The following is a 16,738-nucleotide window of genomic DNA, read 5'->3' as shown; positions in this document are numbered from 1 at the left end:
TATGAGACTAGATATCAATTACAGGTAAAAAACTGTAAAAAATACAAATACATGGAGGCTAAACAATACACTACTAAATAACCAAGAGATCACTGAAGAAATCAAAGAGGAAATCAAAAAATACCTAGAAACAAATGACAATGAAAACACGACAACCCAAAACCTATAGGATGCAGCAAAAGCAGTTCTAAGAGGGAAGTTTATAGCAATACAATCCTACCTCAAGAAACAAGAAACATCTCAAATAAACAACCTAACCTTACACCTAAAGCAATTAGAGAAAGAACAAAAAAAAAACCAAAATTGGCAGAAGGAAAGAAATCATAAAAATCAGATCAGAAATAAATGAAAAAGAAATGAAGGAAACAATAGCAAAGATCAATAAAACTAAAAGCTGGTTCTTTGAGAGGATAAACAAAATTGATAAACCATTAGCCAGACTCATCAAGAAAAAAAGGGAAAAGACTTAAATCAACAGAATTAGAAATGAAAAGGGAGAAGTAACAACAGACACTGCAGAAATACAAAAGATCATGAGAGATTACTACAAGCAACTAAATGCCAATAAAATGGACAACTTGGAAGAAATGGACAAATTCTTACAAAAGCACAACCTTCCGAGACTGAACCAGGAAGAAATAGAAGCTATAAACAGACCAATCACAAGCACTGAAATTGAAATTGTGAATAAAAATCTTCCAACAAACAAAAGCCCAGGACCAGATGGCTTCCCAGGCGAATTCTATCTAACATTTAGAGAAGAGCTAACACCCATCCTTCTCAAACTCCTCCAAAATACAGCAGAGGGAGGAACACTCCCAAACTCATTCTACGAGGCCACCATCACCCTGATACCAAAACCAGACAAATATGTCACAAAGAAAGAAAACTACAGGCCAATATCACTGATGAACATAGATGCAAAAATCCTCAACAAAATATTAGCAAACAGAATCCAGCAGCACATTAAAAGGATCAAACACCATGATCTACTGGGGTTTATCCCAGGAATGCAAGGATTCTTCAATATATGCAAATAAATCAATGTGATACACCATATTAAGAACCTGAAGAATAAAAACCATATGATCATCTCAATAGATGCAGAAAAAGCTTTTGACAAAATTCAACACCCATTTAAGATAAAAACCCTCCAGAAAGTAGGCATAGAGGGAACTTATGTCAACATAATAAAGGCCATATATGACAAACCCACAGCCAACATCATCCTCAATGGTGAAAAACTGAAACCACCTCCACTAAGATAAGGAACAAGACAAGGCTCCCCACTCTCACCAATATTATTCAACAGTTTTGGAAGTTTTAGCCACAGCAATCAAGAGAAGATAAAGAAATAAAAGAATCCAAATCAGAAAAGAAGAAGTAAAACTGTCACTGTTTGCAGATGACATGATACTATACATAGAGAATCCTAAAGATGCTACCAGAAAACTACTAGAGCTAATCAATGAATTTGGTAATATAGCAGGATATAAAATTAATGCACAGAAATCTCTGGCATTCTTATACACTAATGATGAAAAATCTGAAAGAGAAATTAAGGAAACACTCCCATTTACCATTGCAACAAAAAGAATAAAATACCTAGGAATAAACCTACCTAAGGAGACAACAGACCTGTATGCAGAAAACTATAAGACACTGATGAAAGAAATTAAAGATGATACAAACAGATGGAGAGATATACCATGTTCTTGGATCGGAAGAATCAATACTGTGAAAATGACTATACTACCCAAAGCAATCTATAGATTCAATGCAATCCCTATCAAACTATCAATGGCATTTTTCACAGAACTAGAACAAAAAATATCACAATTTGTATGGAAACACAAAAGACCCCGAATAGCCAAAGTAATCTTGAGAAAGAAAAATGGAGCTGGAGGAATCAGGCTCTCTGACTTCAGACTGTACTACAAAGCTACAGTAATCAAGACAGTATTGTACTGGCACAAAAACAGAAATACAGATCAATGGAACAGGAGAGAAAGCCCAGAGATAAACCCATGCACATATGGTCACCTTACCTTTGATAAAGGATGCAAGAATATACAATGGAGAAAAGACAGCCTCTTCAATAAGTGGTGCTAGGAATACTGGACAGTTACATGTAAAAGAATGAAATTAGAACACTCCCTAACACCATACACAAAAATAAACTCAAAATGGATTAGAGACCTAAATGTAAGGCCAGACACCATCAAACTCTTAGAGGAAAACATAGGCAGAACACTCTAGGACATACATCACAGAAAGATCCTTTGTGACCCACCTCCTAGAGAAATGGAAATAAAAACAAAAATAAACAAATGGGGCCTAATGAAACTTAAAGGCTTTTGCACAGCAAAGGAAACCATAAACAAGACGAAAAGACAACCCTCAGAATGGGAGAAAATATTTGCAAATGAAGCAACTGACAAAGGATTAATCTCCAAAATATACAAGCAGCTCATGCAGCTCAATATCAGAAAAACAAACAACCCAATCCAAAAATGGGCACAAGACCTAAACAGACATTTCTCCAAAGAAGATATACAGATTGTCAACAAACACATGATAGAATGCTCAACATCACTAATCATTAGAGAAATGCAAATCAAAACTACAATGAGGTATCACCTCACACCAGTCAGAATGGACATCATCAAAAAATCTACAAACAATAAATGCTGGAGAGGGTGTGGAGAAAAGGGAACCCTCTTGCACTGTCGGTGGGAATGTAAATTGATACAGCCACTATGGAGAACAGTATGGAGGTTCCCTGAAAAACTAAAAACAGAACTACCCTACAACCCAGCAATCCCATTACTGGGCGTATATCCTGAGAAAACCATAATTCAAAAAGAATCATGTACCACAATGTTCATTGCAGCACTATTTACAATAGCCAGGACATGGAATCAACCTAAGTGTCCATTGACAGATGAATGGATAAAGAAGACATGTGACACATATATACAATGGAATATTACTCAGCCATAAAAAGAAACGAATTGAGTTATTTGGAGTGAGGTGGATGGACCTAGAGTCTGTCATACAAAGTGAAAATAAGTCAGAATGAGAAAAACAAATACCGTATGCTGACACATATATATGGAATCTAAAAAAAAAAAAAGTGGTTCTGAAGAACCTAGGGGCAGGACAGGAATAAAGATGCAGATGTAAAGAACGGACTTGAGGACACGGGGAGGGGGAAGTGTAAGCTGGGACGAAGTGAGAGAGCAGCATTGACATATATACGAAATGTACGAAATGTAAAACAGATAGTGGGAAGCAGCTGCATAGCACAGGGAGATCAGCTCTGGGCTTTGTGACCACCTAGAGGGGTGGGATAGGGAGGGTGGGAGGGAGACACAAGAGGGAGGGGATATGGGGATATATGTAGATGTATAGCTGATTCACTTTGTTATACAGCAGAAACTAACACAACATCGTAAAGCAATTATACTCCAATAAAGATGTTAAAAAATAAATAAACAAACTGTGGTACATTCATACTCTGGTATACAACTCAACAATAAAAAGGAATGAACTACTGACATACACAGCCATCTAGATGATGCAGAGAATTGTGCTGAGTTGAAAAAAAGCCAATCCAAAAGGGACATACTGTGTATATAATCTACATAACATGTATGTAATTTATATAACTGGATTGAAATGACAAAATTATAGAAAGAACAGATTAGTGATTGCCAGCAGTTGGGGACAGGAGCAAAGTAGGTCTGGCTATAAAATGGCCAGATGAGGAATCCTCATTGTGATAGAAATGTTCTGGCGTTTTGCTGTATCCCTCTCAGTATCCTGGTTGTGGTACTGTATTATAGCTCTGTAAGATATTACCATTGGGGAAAAGATAATTTTAAAATGCCAACCCCCTGACCCAATCCTATCAAACAACACACTAGGGGTCGGGAGCACAGAATACCTCGTTCTTAACAAGCTTTAGGAGATTCCTATGTACCTGAAATTGGAAAACCACTGCTATATATCAAGTATGCTCCACATGTTCACAATTTCTCACCAACACCGCAAGTTCCCACTGACTAAATTACCATCATATTCCAGCCCAGCCTCCTGAGATCTATGCAGTCCCCGAGGTTGGAGTGTGGGATTTCCCCAGACTCTCTCATACATCCTTCAACAGCTTGCTCTCCCCCTGCTCCTACAGAGTGCCACTCCCACAGCCATTGTCTGAGGACTTTGCTAATATATTCTTCAGGAGATAATTTTATTTACATAGTATTGGAAGGAAGCCCTTGCCATACCCACTAAGCGTGTCCACCAACAGGAATACAAAAGCAGACTTAATCCTTTTCTCTGAATATCGAGGATTTTCCTTTTCATCCAAAAGACCACCAGGCTCACCCTGTGTAATAGCCAATTTCCCAAAACTTGTCCTCAAATTCCATAAAATTAAATAAAAAATACATCTGGTAAAGATGTGAAATTTTTGTTAACTATGAAAGTGACACAAGAACGAAAAAATGTTTTAAATGATTAGAATTAAAAGTCATGATTGTCTGTATCAAGGAAAGAGAGATTATGCAAATACTTTCAAATGATAAAATAATCTTGCACTTCATTTTTGAATGCATTCACTCGGATTCAAGTTCACCAAGACACAGACATTTTTATTCAAACTGTCTTCCCAAGTACTTTACAGTCTCTTAACCCGGCACCGTATATGTTTCAGGTGAATTATGAAGACGGAACAGGTCTAGGACTTTAAAGATAATATGCAAAGCAGATAGTGCTTTGATTAGAAACTTATTACTTGTGTGGATTTTTACATTGCTAGACATGAGGAAGAAGATTTTGGGCAATTGTCAGTATTCTTTTTTCTTTTTGTGTATTACAAATATTTGTATTTAAGCATATTTAAATGTTTAACCTATAGACCAACAGCTAAACTCGACTGGTGTGTGTGACAGGGTGAAACTGATACAAAATTAATATTTTGGAGGGGACATTTTGGCATCTACTTAGAGAACGCCAAACTAAAGTAATTAGGGATAGATCTCCATGCCTTTCCTCAAATGCTGTAAGTGACTGCAAAACATAGCATTGGAGTGAATTCCTGGTGTGTTTTTCCCAAGTGACCCATTCATTCAATAAATATTTATAGTACCAAGCACTGTTCTAGGTATTGAAATACAGTGGTAACCAAACAGACGAGACTCCCTGCCTTACTGGGACTTACAGACTAGTGATGGTAGAAAGCTTCCCCAGAATGTCACTGTGGATATCACAAAGATATATTCTTAACTCAGATCCCAGCTATGCCACTTATGAGACGTGTGACCTTGAAAAAGTCATTACTTCTCCATGCCTCAGTTTTAGGGAAAATAAATATTTGCCTTACTGTGTTGTGATGGTTAAGTGAGGTAGTATAATGGAAGTACCTTGAAAGTCCCTACCATGTTAAGGCTGCTGGATACATGTTATTTAACTTCTGTATTAGCATGTTTTAAATGCAGAGCCTCTTTCAGAGAGATTGGGGACCAATACAAATTGTCAAAAGTAGGTGTTTTTTTTTTTTTAACTAGGAGAGTGGCACAGCCCATTCTCACCGATGCTTCAAACATCCCAAGCACCTAAAAAGTGCCTCCTTTGAGTGAGATTTGCTTGTCTTATCCCCCAGGCATGAACTCCAGGGCTTTCATGATAATAGATCTGCCTCCCTCCTCCTAAAATTAGGCAGCACTTATCTTGGAGATATTGATGAGACTATCACGGGCCACTCAGGAAGGCATGTTACTACAGAGCCCATCACATCAAGAAGTCTAAGTAGGGAATTCCTTGGTGGTCTAGTGATTAGGGCTACACGTTTTCACTGCCGAGGGCAAGGGTTCAATCCCTGCTCGGGGAACTAAGATCCTGCAAGCCGCACAGCGTGGCAAAAAAAAAGTCTAAGTAAATTTTCTCCAGCCAAGTCCTGTGACACATAGAAGAGTCACTGGCTATTAAAAACTCTCAGACATCGGTCATACACACCAACATCAAATAAAAGACAACCAGCTAAACCCATCTGTCAATAATCATAATGAAATCAATTCCAGTTCTCTGCAGGCTTTGAATACTCTAGACAGTCTGCATACCTTTAGGCTTTGAGGTTTTAAGACTTTTAAACCTTTCTCACCTGTTGTACTAGAATATCTCCAATTCGGTTGATGACGAAATTCCTGTCGTTGCCAATACAAGATTCTTGCCTTCGCTCCTTCATACTATAGAAGAAATGCCTGTGGATTTCAAGTAACTCATCTAAACAAGGGAAGATTTTATCCACAGTGCTGTGGTCAAGCTGCAGCTCCTCCTTCATCCCTTTCCTGAAGATCTCAGACATGATGAACAGGGTCTGGATGTGATGCATTTCTGTCTGCATTAGCTCTGAAACAGGTGAGCAGAAACAAAGCTTTAAAACAAGTGTCCTCTGATGTTAACTAGACTTACTGTGATGATCATTTTGCAATATAGACAACTATCATTAAGTTGTACACCTGAAACTAATATAATGTTGTATGTCAATTATACCTCAATTTTTAAAAAAAGTATCCCTATTGACCTAAATTAGTAGTTAAACAATGTATGTTACACAAATAAAAAAAAAAAAAGAGGGAATGTTTAGGAATAATAATATTCTTCTACTGTTGAAGTCAGCATTGATTAAACATTTAATGTAAGCTCAAAATATTAAACTATTCTCTTTTTTCCAGACATTATATGAGGATATGTATAAGTCAAGTCCAAGATGTAAGAATCCAATGTATCAAACTTTCATAACATAACCAGCTAACATCTTGAGGTATCTTCAGTTGGGAACCAGGTTTTATTTTCCCCTGAATGCTCTATAAAATAAAACTTAGTTTACCTCTTTTCTTTCTTTTTCCTTCTTTCATTTGTGTGTGTGTGTGTGTGTGTGTGTGTGTGTGTGTGTTTTGCATTGAGTAGGAGCACAATTAATTTGGTGAATTATGTTGAATTAAATATAATAAAGTTCCTCAATGCATACAACAGTAGGTCCTTTCTATTACTGGATCTGTCTCTGAAATTCCATTTTCTCCAGGAGAAAACATTGTGTCATGATCAAGGGACATCATCAAGAAAGTGAAAAGACAACCCATACAATGGGAGAAAATATTTGCAAATCATGTATTTGATAAGGGACTTGAGTCCAGAATATATAAAGAACTCTTATGACTCAACAACAACAAAAAAACCCACTTCAAAATAGGCCAAAGATTTGAATAGATGTTTCTCTAAAGGGATATACCAATAGCCAATGTGCACATGAAAAGATGCACAACATCATTAGCCATCAGGGAAATACAAACCAAAACCACAATGAGACACCACTTTACACACACTACAATAATTGTAATTTAAAGGATGAACAATAAAGAAGCCTTGGTAAGATGTGGAGAAATTGAAACCCTCATACATTGCTGGTGTGAATGTAAAATGGTACAGCTGCTTTGGAAAACAGACAGTTCTTCAAAAGGTTACACATAAAGGTACCCTGTGACCCCCAAAGTGGGAACAACCCAAAATGACCATCAAGTCATGATTAGATGAACAAAGTGTGGTATATTTATACAATGAAATATTACTCAGCCACAAAAAGGAATAGAGTGCTCGGGGCTTCCCTGGTGGCGCAGTGGCTGAGAATCTGCCTGCCAACGCAGGGGACACGAGTTTGAGCCCTGGTCTGGGAAGATCCCACATGCCGCGGAGCAACTGGGCCCGTGAGCCACAACTACTGAGCCTGCGCATCTGGAGCCTGTGCTCCGCAACAAGAGAGGCCGCAACAGTGCGAGGCCCGCGCACCGCGATGAAGAGTGGCCCCCACTTGCCGCAACTGGAGAAAGCCCTCGCACAGAAACGAAGACCCAACACAGCCAAAAATAAATAAATAAATAAATAAATAAATAAAATTTAAAAAGGAATAGAGTGCTGATTTCTATTACAGCATGGATGAACCTTGAAAACAATATGTTAAGTGAAAGAAGCCAGGTCCAAAAAACTAAATATTGTAATGTTCATAGGGACATATTCATAGGGACAGAAAGTAGATTAGTGGTTGCCAGGTACTGGTGGGAGGGGACAAAGGGGAGTGACTGCTAATGGGCACAGGGTTTCTTTCTGGAGTGATGAAAATGCTCTGGAATTAAATAGTGGTTGATGGTTGCACAACTTTATACATATACTAAAACTTTACAAATACACTACAATATAGATTATACACTGTAAAGGGGTGAATTTTATATCTCAATTTTTTGTGACTATATCTCAATTTGAAAAAGGCATCATGAGAGAAAACAATAATTCACAATTTGTAGGAGCATCAGAAGTACAAGTTCTAGATTAATGAGTATTTCCAAACTCATGTACATGTTTTGAAAAAGAACACAAAACATCAGCCATGGAGGGTAAACAAATCTAAATGTAGCCTTGTTTATTATTTTATCATAAACAAAACTCTAATTGGGAACTAACTTTAAATTATTATTATTATTATTAATTATTGTATCCTACCATATTTTTAATACCTACTCCATACTAAGCATCTACCATATCCGTTAATCCATTTATCTATTATGACCCCCAAAATAGGAATGATTTTCCTTATCTTTAAAAGAGAGACATGAAGAAGAGAGGTGAAGGATTTTCCCTGGAACACAAGACTTTCTGACCCTGAGGCCATGCTATGAACTACACGACATGATAATTCATCCCAAATGGGTGAGAATATTTTTAATAATATATGAAATCAAGAAATAAATGAAGAAAAATTACAGTATAATATAAATTATGTGAGAAATACTAAAGGGGTCATCATCACTCTTTCCAAGGTAGCTCCCACCTGCACAGCCCGAGATGCCAGCACACTACACATCGGCTCCTCTGATCTACATAACCACCACCTCACACAGGAGAAAAGCTGCCCTCGTCGCCACCGGACTTTGCGGCCCGTGCTTTGCACACACAGGATTAGCAAAAACTAAGAGTTAATCTCATATTTAAAGTAAGGTATCTTCTTGGAACCACTTTTTAGCATCTACTTTATACTTGAAAATTTTTTAAACTTCATTTTTTCCTAACTAGTCTATAATCTAACCTCCCTGAATTCAGACGGCCTTCACCCCAAATAGCATGAAATCGTAAAACCTCCCACAGCTGAACTCCATACTCAGGACTGAGGCACACGATCACACACGGCCCTAAGCCAGGTGCTCCGAGTCCCTCTGCGTCTATGTGAGTCGCAGTCTCTGGCTGTGTGCAGGCAAACCACAGGGCCCTGCATGCAGCAGCCCTGACTACCCTACCTTAAAATATGGGAACAGTCACTGTGATTCGTACAACAGAAGAGGTGAAAGAGTAGAGACTGTGCCTAAGTAAACTTAAAAAGGGGAGAAGACATAAAATTTGCTTATACCAGGTACAGACAATGCCTCATTGAAGCCTCACAACATTTTAATCCAGAGTATCATTATCCCCATTTTACAAAAGGAAAAACTGAGGTCCAGGTGAGTTAAACATTTTATCTGAGACCAAGTAACTAGGAAATGGTAGAACCGGGATTTGAACCTAGGCTTGAATCCAGGTATGTATGGTTTCAAACGCCATGCACTTTCCTCTGCACCACACTGCTGGAGCCCAGAGAGAATGTTTGAAATGCTTACCAAAAATGACATCCTGTCTTTTGATGACATCCTTCTCCTGCCTACTACAGAATGAGGGGTCCACCACCAGACTCCAAGATTCTGCTTCAAACCCCTGGGCATCACTGCTGAGGTCACTCCACAGAGACGAATCCACGACATCTAGAAAGAAAAGAAAAGAAAAGCCAGAAGTGGGTGAACACACGTAACACAAACAGACCTTCACAAGTGCCCATGTTTATGGATTCATCACCCTAAAGAAACCTGCTATGAACATAGAAACAACTAAGCCAAAATACTGTGATATGCAATTGAAACATCTGAAACCAAACTAGTGAAATGGTTCAAATCAAGATCACGCTCATGAAAGCAAAGCAGAATCAGGTATTAAAATAGTGATTGTGCCTATGCCAAAAAAAAAAAAAAAAAGAAAATTGAAGATTCTTTTGTTTGGTTTTTTTTTGACTTGTTCTATTTTAGTTTTATTTTTGGAAACCTGCAGAGTCCACAATGTGCTTACAGAATCTTAAACCCACTGATTTCTTTTGCCCCGGGTTGCTTTGCGCTGTTTACTCAAAACTGAATCTTGTACTTGTCCACTTTATTTGCTCTTTACTTGGCTTGCTGTCCTTAATATAAACATGAAGCAGGGTATAAGGCCTCCAGTCACATGTGAGTACAGATTTTTCTGATAGAATTTGACAACACACATACACCCCTTTCAGGAAAACTAAATTCTGTTTGTCCAAATGGCACTCCTTAGAGAGATTCTAGCTCAGAGAAGTCAAGATGTGATGACAATGGATTTAAAATAAGCAGATTCCTGGGGAAGAGTCCACCCCTTTCTTGCATCACTGCTCTCCCGTCATTTGGTCTTCCTTTGCCAATTAATACCGCTAGGATACAACAAGTAATTCCCCAGATTGTCCTATCCAAAAACATGTTTTTTAAAAATGCTTTTATTCCCCTAGAAGTAGGAGGCAACATATGGGGATAAATACCTGAGAGATCCAGGCAAGTCCAGTCTTAAGTAACTGAAATATATATTTTTAATGTATGATCCTATACCAATTCATCAATAGCTGTAAAACTTTTTTAAAGAAGAACAAGCACATATTTCTTTCTCTTCATGACGTTTATGACATATTCTTTGGGGAATACGTCCCTTTAAAAAAATGCATCATGTTTCCTTGGTCACTATCTGGGAGTCTCCTCTGTGGCTCAATTTTCATTCTTTTAATCAGAAGAACCTGTAGCTAAGTGACACCATGAAACAGAATTCTTTTAAAAAGAATTTTAAAATTGTTTCCATCTTACATCCTTCAGAAAACATTCCTTTCAGCAAATGCTCACAGAAACCCAAGTAAATGCAAAGGCGTCTTCTCCTCACCTTCCATTAAGAAGGAGTCCGTGGAGGGAGATGAGCCCATGGGCTGGAACAGTTCATCAGACTGCGACCTGCTTCTCCAGGTGCTCCCGTCACTTTCGGACTCCAAGGATGCCCCTGACCTCCTGAAGCTGGAAGGACAGGGAGGAAAGTCAGCCCCGGCAGCAGCTCTGAGACATCAAGGTGTAAGACCACACTGAGCCTTACCTTTCCAAGGTGGTGCCTGGAACGCTTCTGGACAATGGATGGACTTGCCCTGCTGTTTCCTTCCTCCCGGTCGGCAGCCCAATAGGCATGGAGGAGGAAGGGTGCAAGGAGAGCCCAGGCGGTGGGACGTCTCTAAATGAAGAATCTGGAAATCAGAATGGATGCTTCATGAGGTTTCCATAGCGGGCAGTAATCCCAACGAGTAAAGATGGTCTCTTAAAAGCCAGAAAGCTGAACACTCCAATGGCCACTTCTAATGTGTCACAAGCCCAGACTTGAAACTAGTCTCCCTGCCACATCCCAACACCTGCTTCAAATGTCCCTTCCAGTTCACACCCTCCTGGTACCCAGGCTGCAGGCCTGCTTCAGCATATCCACTTGGAGACTGTGGGTGGCTGGAATTACACAAACAGACCAGAAAATGGAATGGGGAAACACTGGGACTGCTTGCCCATAAACCACTGCGTGTACTCCCTAGAGCCAGCTTTAAATAGATACAAGGTGTTATTAGCACTATTACTAGAATGTACACTGTGTGTATAAACAAGCACACACACACACAGAGCATGTAGACAGATTGGAACAATGCTGGGGAGTCTGTTTTTTTTTATTTATTTTTGGCTGTGTTGGGTCTTCGTTTTCTGTGAGAGGGCTTTCTCCAGTTGTGGCGAGCGGGGGCCACTCTTCATCGCGGTGCACGGGCCTCTCACTGTCGCGGCCTCTCTTGTTGCGGAGCACAGGCTCCAGACGCGCAGGCTCAGTAGTTGCGGCTCACGGGCCCAGTTGCTCCGCGGCATGTGGGATCTTCCCAGACCAGGGCTCGAACCCGTGTCCCCTGCATTGGCAGGCAGATTCTCAACCACTGCGCCACCAGGGAATCCCCCAGGTCTGCTCTTTATGGTATAAGAATGTCAGGCAGATGAAACCTTCAAGCCAAGCCGGGCTGTTCTCTCTCACATGTGGGAAATGAAATGATGCTTCAGTACCTTTCTGGTCAGTTTGAAATGTTATGGGCATCCACGCATTTACATTTGATGTGTATTAAAAAGTGACTCTCTGAAAATATTTCAATCCTATAATATTATGGGCTTGGCACACACCTTTCTTAAGGGAAAAAATACTTATGTGGAACCCTAAGATATTACAAAGGATTCTACACATGTATGAGTTAATGTTATTCCTAAGTTAAGAGAAGGAACAGATGGTATTCTCTCAATTCTAAGATGTTTTTAAATTATTTTCATGCTTAACCTTACGAAATTGAGGAGTACATTCCAACTGAGGTCAAAAGGACTTCTGCTGAAGAAGCAGGGGAGTAAACAATGTCACACTTGTTACTGCCTGCACTAGTTTACCCTTGTGCAACATCACACACAGTCACACATCGCCATTAATTTGCATATTTCATTGACCCCCCGATTCAAGTGGCTTTTAAAACACTGGTCACATTATGGCAGCATTGAAGTGAAAAGTGACCACAAACTTAAAATGCCTGCCACAAGGCAAGCTATGTCATATTTGAGGCAAAAGAAATTGCAAAATTGCTCACATCAAATCAAAGGATTTTCTCTCAGGAGGACAATGGTGTGACTAACCTTTGCGAGCAATGTAAAGGCTGTCATGGACTGCCAATTATCTAAGAGAAATTGTTTAAATTTCAACAACGTATTAATTCAAGAAAAAGATAACCACTGAGCTTAAGCATATGCAAACAAAACTCAGGTATGCCCTGAAATTTCAACTGCCATCCTAACGCAGCTGATGAGATCACAGCCTCAGGCACGGCTACTAAAAAGAATCAGGTTGATCTGATAATGAGCAACATAGACTGATAAGAATCTATAGATTCTCAACTTGAAGACTTTTTCCTAACTTTGTGACTCTTAAGAACCATATGGTATGTATTGGTCAAGATAAATATGTGCCACTGTTAGGAAAACATAAAATTATGTACATTTAATGTAGTGTTTCTCTTTTCCCCCAAAAGGCTGTTATCAATAGTGCGTATTACACTAGTTCACATCTTAAAATTGAGGCAACATCATAATACCTCCTCCATTCAGCCTTCCCTAATATAAAGATCATATAGTACATGTAGTGCAAAGGCTAGTAGTCTGCCAGAGTTTATGACATTCTTGACTTCTTTGTATAACTAAAAATTATGCCAATTACACCCAGCATATGCTATGAAAGAAGGAATAACTGGGCAAATGAGAGAACAAAAGGATGGGGTATTTTACATTGGAAAAAATGTGTGTATGTATGAAACTGAAAAAAGTTCTTGCCGTTTTCCACATCACTTACTTCCAAGGATGGTCTGCGGTTTGTTCTTATTATATTTCACTTGGAATTTCTGTAAAGAACATTAGAAACACAAAAAGTAAGATCAAAGCACCACTGGACTACAAGAACAGGTTTCTTATCTATACCATTTTCTTTGTTGTCTTATTTCAAACAGAGGAATTCAAAGCAAAAGACATAAAACACAACAAAGAGAAAAATGTTATGACAATGAGATGAGCAAGTTATAAGGAAGGTGTGCCTCATGAGCACGTCTCAGCAGGATCCCAGCTTTAGTAAAAGCCCGATGGAACCGAAAATCTCCAGCTCCTGTGTGCAAACCCAGGCTCAAAAAGGAGTTCTTATCAGCGCTGCCTTTCTCCTATTCTTTCTGTTCCTGGCTATTCCTCCCGCCTACAGGACACAATGACCTTGAGCACTGAAATGTCATCCTCAACTCTGTGACCTGACACAATGTGTGTTTCAAGTAACACAGAGCTGGGGACTCCACGCTTCCCTCTGAAGGATCATCATCCTCACTCATGTGCATTTCTGGCATGGCTTTAGAGTGGGAGACACAGGAACGCAATGATAAATACCTCCATCTACTCAAGCCCACCCGCAAACACAGAGAACATTCCTCTAGCCCAGTGGGCCTTCCACTGTGGTCCCAGTATCAGCAGCGTCACCTGGGAACATGTCTGAAATGCAAATTCTCAGAATCCACCCAGACCTACTGGATCAGGAATTCTGGGAGTGGGGCCCAGATATCTGTGTTTTAACAGGCCCTCCAGGCGATTCTGATGTGTGCTGATGTTTGAGAATTACTGCTCTAGACTTCATTTACATACGCTCAGGGTTTGCACTGGTAAACCAAGCAGGTCCTGACGGAAAGCCTAACCCACCCACATCATGTAGCGCAAAGGGAGCGTTCCCTCTACTTCTACAAGTGCATAGTTAACTGAATAGGTATACACTTTGAACATGTGTTATTTTACCACTACAACGGCCACTTTAAAAATAAATCTAGACAGTAATAACTAGCAAATCTAAAAACCTAAACAGATAACGTGAAGCAACAAGCTGCATACAAGCATGTAATATTCACACACGACTGAGAGATTACCTTGGTACACGGAGAGGCGGCATCTTTACAGCCCTTATGTACATTTGCATTACAGTCTGGAACAAAAGGAAAAGATAGAAAAGTGTCCATCTTATTTAAGTTAATCTGCAAAGTGAAATGTATATGACTACATCACGCTTTCAAGGGTCATTATAAAAATAACACATAAACATTAAAAATATTTAGAAAACTTAAAAAGGAAAGAAAAAATATTTAAATCACATGTAGCCCCACCACTGGAGCAGAACACACTGTTAATATTTTAATTTCCTTGGAGAGATTTTTCCCCTTCTGCACAGGGTCTTATCGATTATGAAGCCTGAAATCATGCATGACATACACTTCTGTGTCTGCCTGAGAACTCACTACTATATGCCCTATATTAGTAAGGGACTTCTGACATATGGCAACTGCCTGCTCGCACCCCAGGGAAAATGCCTGTGAAGACGGAAAGAAAGAAAAACGCATAACAATGCTAGAAAAAAATGTACTGTCAGGCTCCGAGAGAATCCCTACTAACCAAATTAAAAGAGAAGAGTTAGCAGCTTGCCTACATTTTACTTCACGAAACAATGTGGCCGCATCTTACTGAAAGAAGTAAGGGAATACTTTGCCTGCCCCCTCGGGTCCGCAGGCTCAGAGAGCTCCCTGCATGGGGACTACTTCCTGCCAGGCTGCTATCTTCTTGCCCCCTCTGCCCTCCCACCTTCACATCACCTACCACCACACCCTCATCCTGCCCACCCCCACCCCGAGACGCTGTGTGCAGATGCAGAAGCCGGAGGCTTATCAGAAACTTCAGGAGAAGAATCCTTCCACAAGGGTGGCAGGGCTCACTGAGGCCCGTCACACAGTGACTGCAGCCCCCTGAGAATCGAGCAAGATGCTGAGCCCACAACCTTCCTCCCGCTGTAGGTCTCCGGCGGCACCTAGCCAACACCTCAGTGGCCAATGAGTAAAAGCCAGGCTGGTCCACGTACTGGTCCTGCAGGCAAACATCAAAATGGCATGGCTCTCTCCTCACCCCAGAACAAGAGAATGAAAGGATAAGGAAAAAAGTAGAAGCTAGGAGGTACCACAGAACTAAGTTATACTGAAAACTCACAGGAAGAGGGAGCCACTGAATATTACGAAATCCAGAAGTGGAGAAGAAAATTTTGGATATTTGAAATGTGTCCTCCCTAAGAGACACAAAATAGACATAAAATAGGACCAAAAGGCCATGAAGGGAGTATAGGATGTGACCATAGGCCAACAGGATGACAGGGAAACGGAGCTTTGTGAGACGAGAAAGTCCTACAAGGAAGAAAAAAGAGCAAGAGTGGAATTTAAACCAAATTGAGAAGATTCGAGGTGACAAAGTATCAAAGCAGTGCTATGAAATTAAACTTGAAAGAGTCCCTCCAGAATGTGGACAAAAAGAAGTGTATAATTATCAAACAAGATGTCACACAAATATGACAGATAACAGATCACACTTCTCCAAGGAAGAAATCAGAAAAATGAGGTCAGAAGTAACAACTGACAGCTACAACTGACAAAAACTTTTAGAAAGCTTAAAAAGAACCAAAGGGCTTCCCTGGTGGCGCAGTGGTTGAGAATCTGCCTGCCAATGCAGGGGACACTGGTTCGAGCCCTGGTCTGGGAAGATCCCACATGCCGCGGAGCAAGTGGGCCCGTGAGCCACAACTGCTGAGCCTGCGCGTCTGGAGCCTGTGCTCCGCAACAAGAGAGGCCGCGACAGTGAGAGGCCCGCGCACCGCGATGAAGAGTGGCCCCCACTTGCCGCAACTAGAGAAAGCCCTTGCACAGAAATGAAGACCCAACACAGCCAAAAATAAATAAATAAATAAATTAAAAAAAAAAAAAGGCAAATCAAAAGGTCTTACTGTTTTCTAGGAAAAAATCATTAAATTATACCTATTCTATAGACACAGTCTGACAATATCCCTATGATCAAAAAATTAAAAGTCCTCAAGCATCTAGGCAGAAAAAGCAGGTTACCAGCAAGGGAATGAGGACAGGCAGGCCCCAGAATTTTCTACTGTACTATAA

At 40.0% G+C, this 16,738-nt stretch overlaps 1 protein-coding gene and 1 long non-coding RNA gene across 15 annotated transcripts in view; one reads left to right on the top strand and one right to left on the bottom strand.

The window, feature by feature from the left end:
• The window catches only part of ARHGEF28 (Rho guanine nucleotide exchange factor 28), a 313,009-nt gene that overhangs the window by 71,801 nt on the left and 224,470 nt on the right, over positions 1–16,738 (bottom strand). For 13 of the 14 annotated variants that reach the window (XM_082374857.1, XM_082374858.1, XM_082374847.1 and 10 more), the window contains 6 exons: positions 14,684–14,739; positions 13,582–13,630; positions 11,278–11,422; positions 11,074–11,201; positions 9,705–9,845; positions 6,164–6,411 (listed from right to left, as the gene is read on the bottom strand). In XM_082374857.1, the coding sequence (XP_082230983.1) occupies positions 6,164–6,411; positions 9,705–9,845; positions 11,074–11,201; positions 11,278–11,422; positions 13,582–13,630; positions 14,684–14,739 (767 nt within the window). The remainder of the gene's footprint in view (positions 1–6,163; positions 6,412–9,704; positions 9,846–11,073; positions 11,202–11,277; positions 11,423–13,581; positions 13,631–14,683; positions 14,740–16,738) is intronic. The other variant, XM_082374854.1, reaches the window with a different exon arrangement.
• LOC309622636 overlaps positions 1–16,738 on the top strand; it is a 205,353-nt gene that overhangs the window by 25,210 nt on the left and 163,405 nt on the right. The window lies entirely within an intron of this gene.

This window comes from Balaenoptera borealis, assembly GCF_965194805.1.
Source record: "Balaenoptera borealis genome assembly, chromosome: 2".
In the NCBI taxonomy this organism is placed as follows: Eukaryota; Metazoa; Chordata; class Mammalia; order Artiodactyla; family Balaenopteridae; genus Balaenoptera; species Balaenoptera borealis.
The sequence above is the reverse complement of the archived record's forward strand: the minus strand, read 5'-3'. Positions and strand labels throughout refer to the sequence as shown.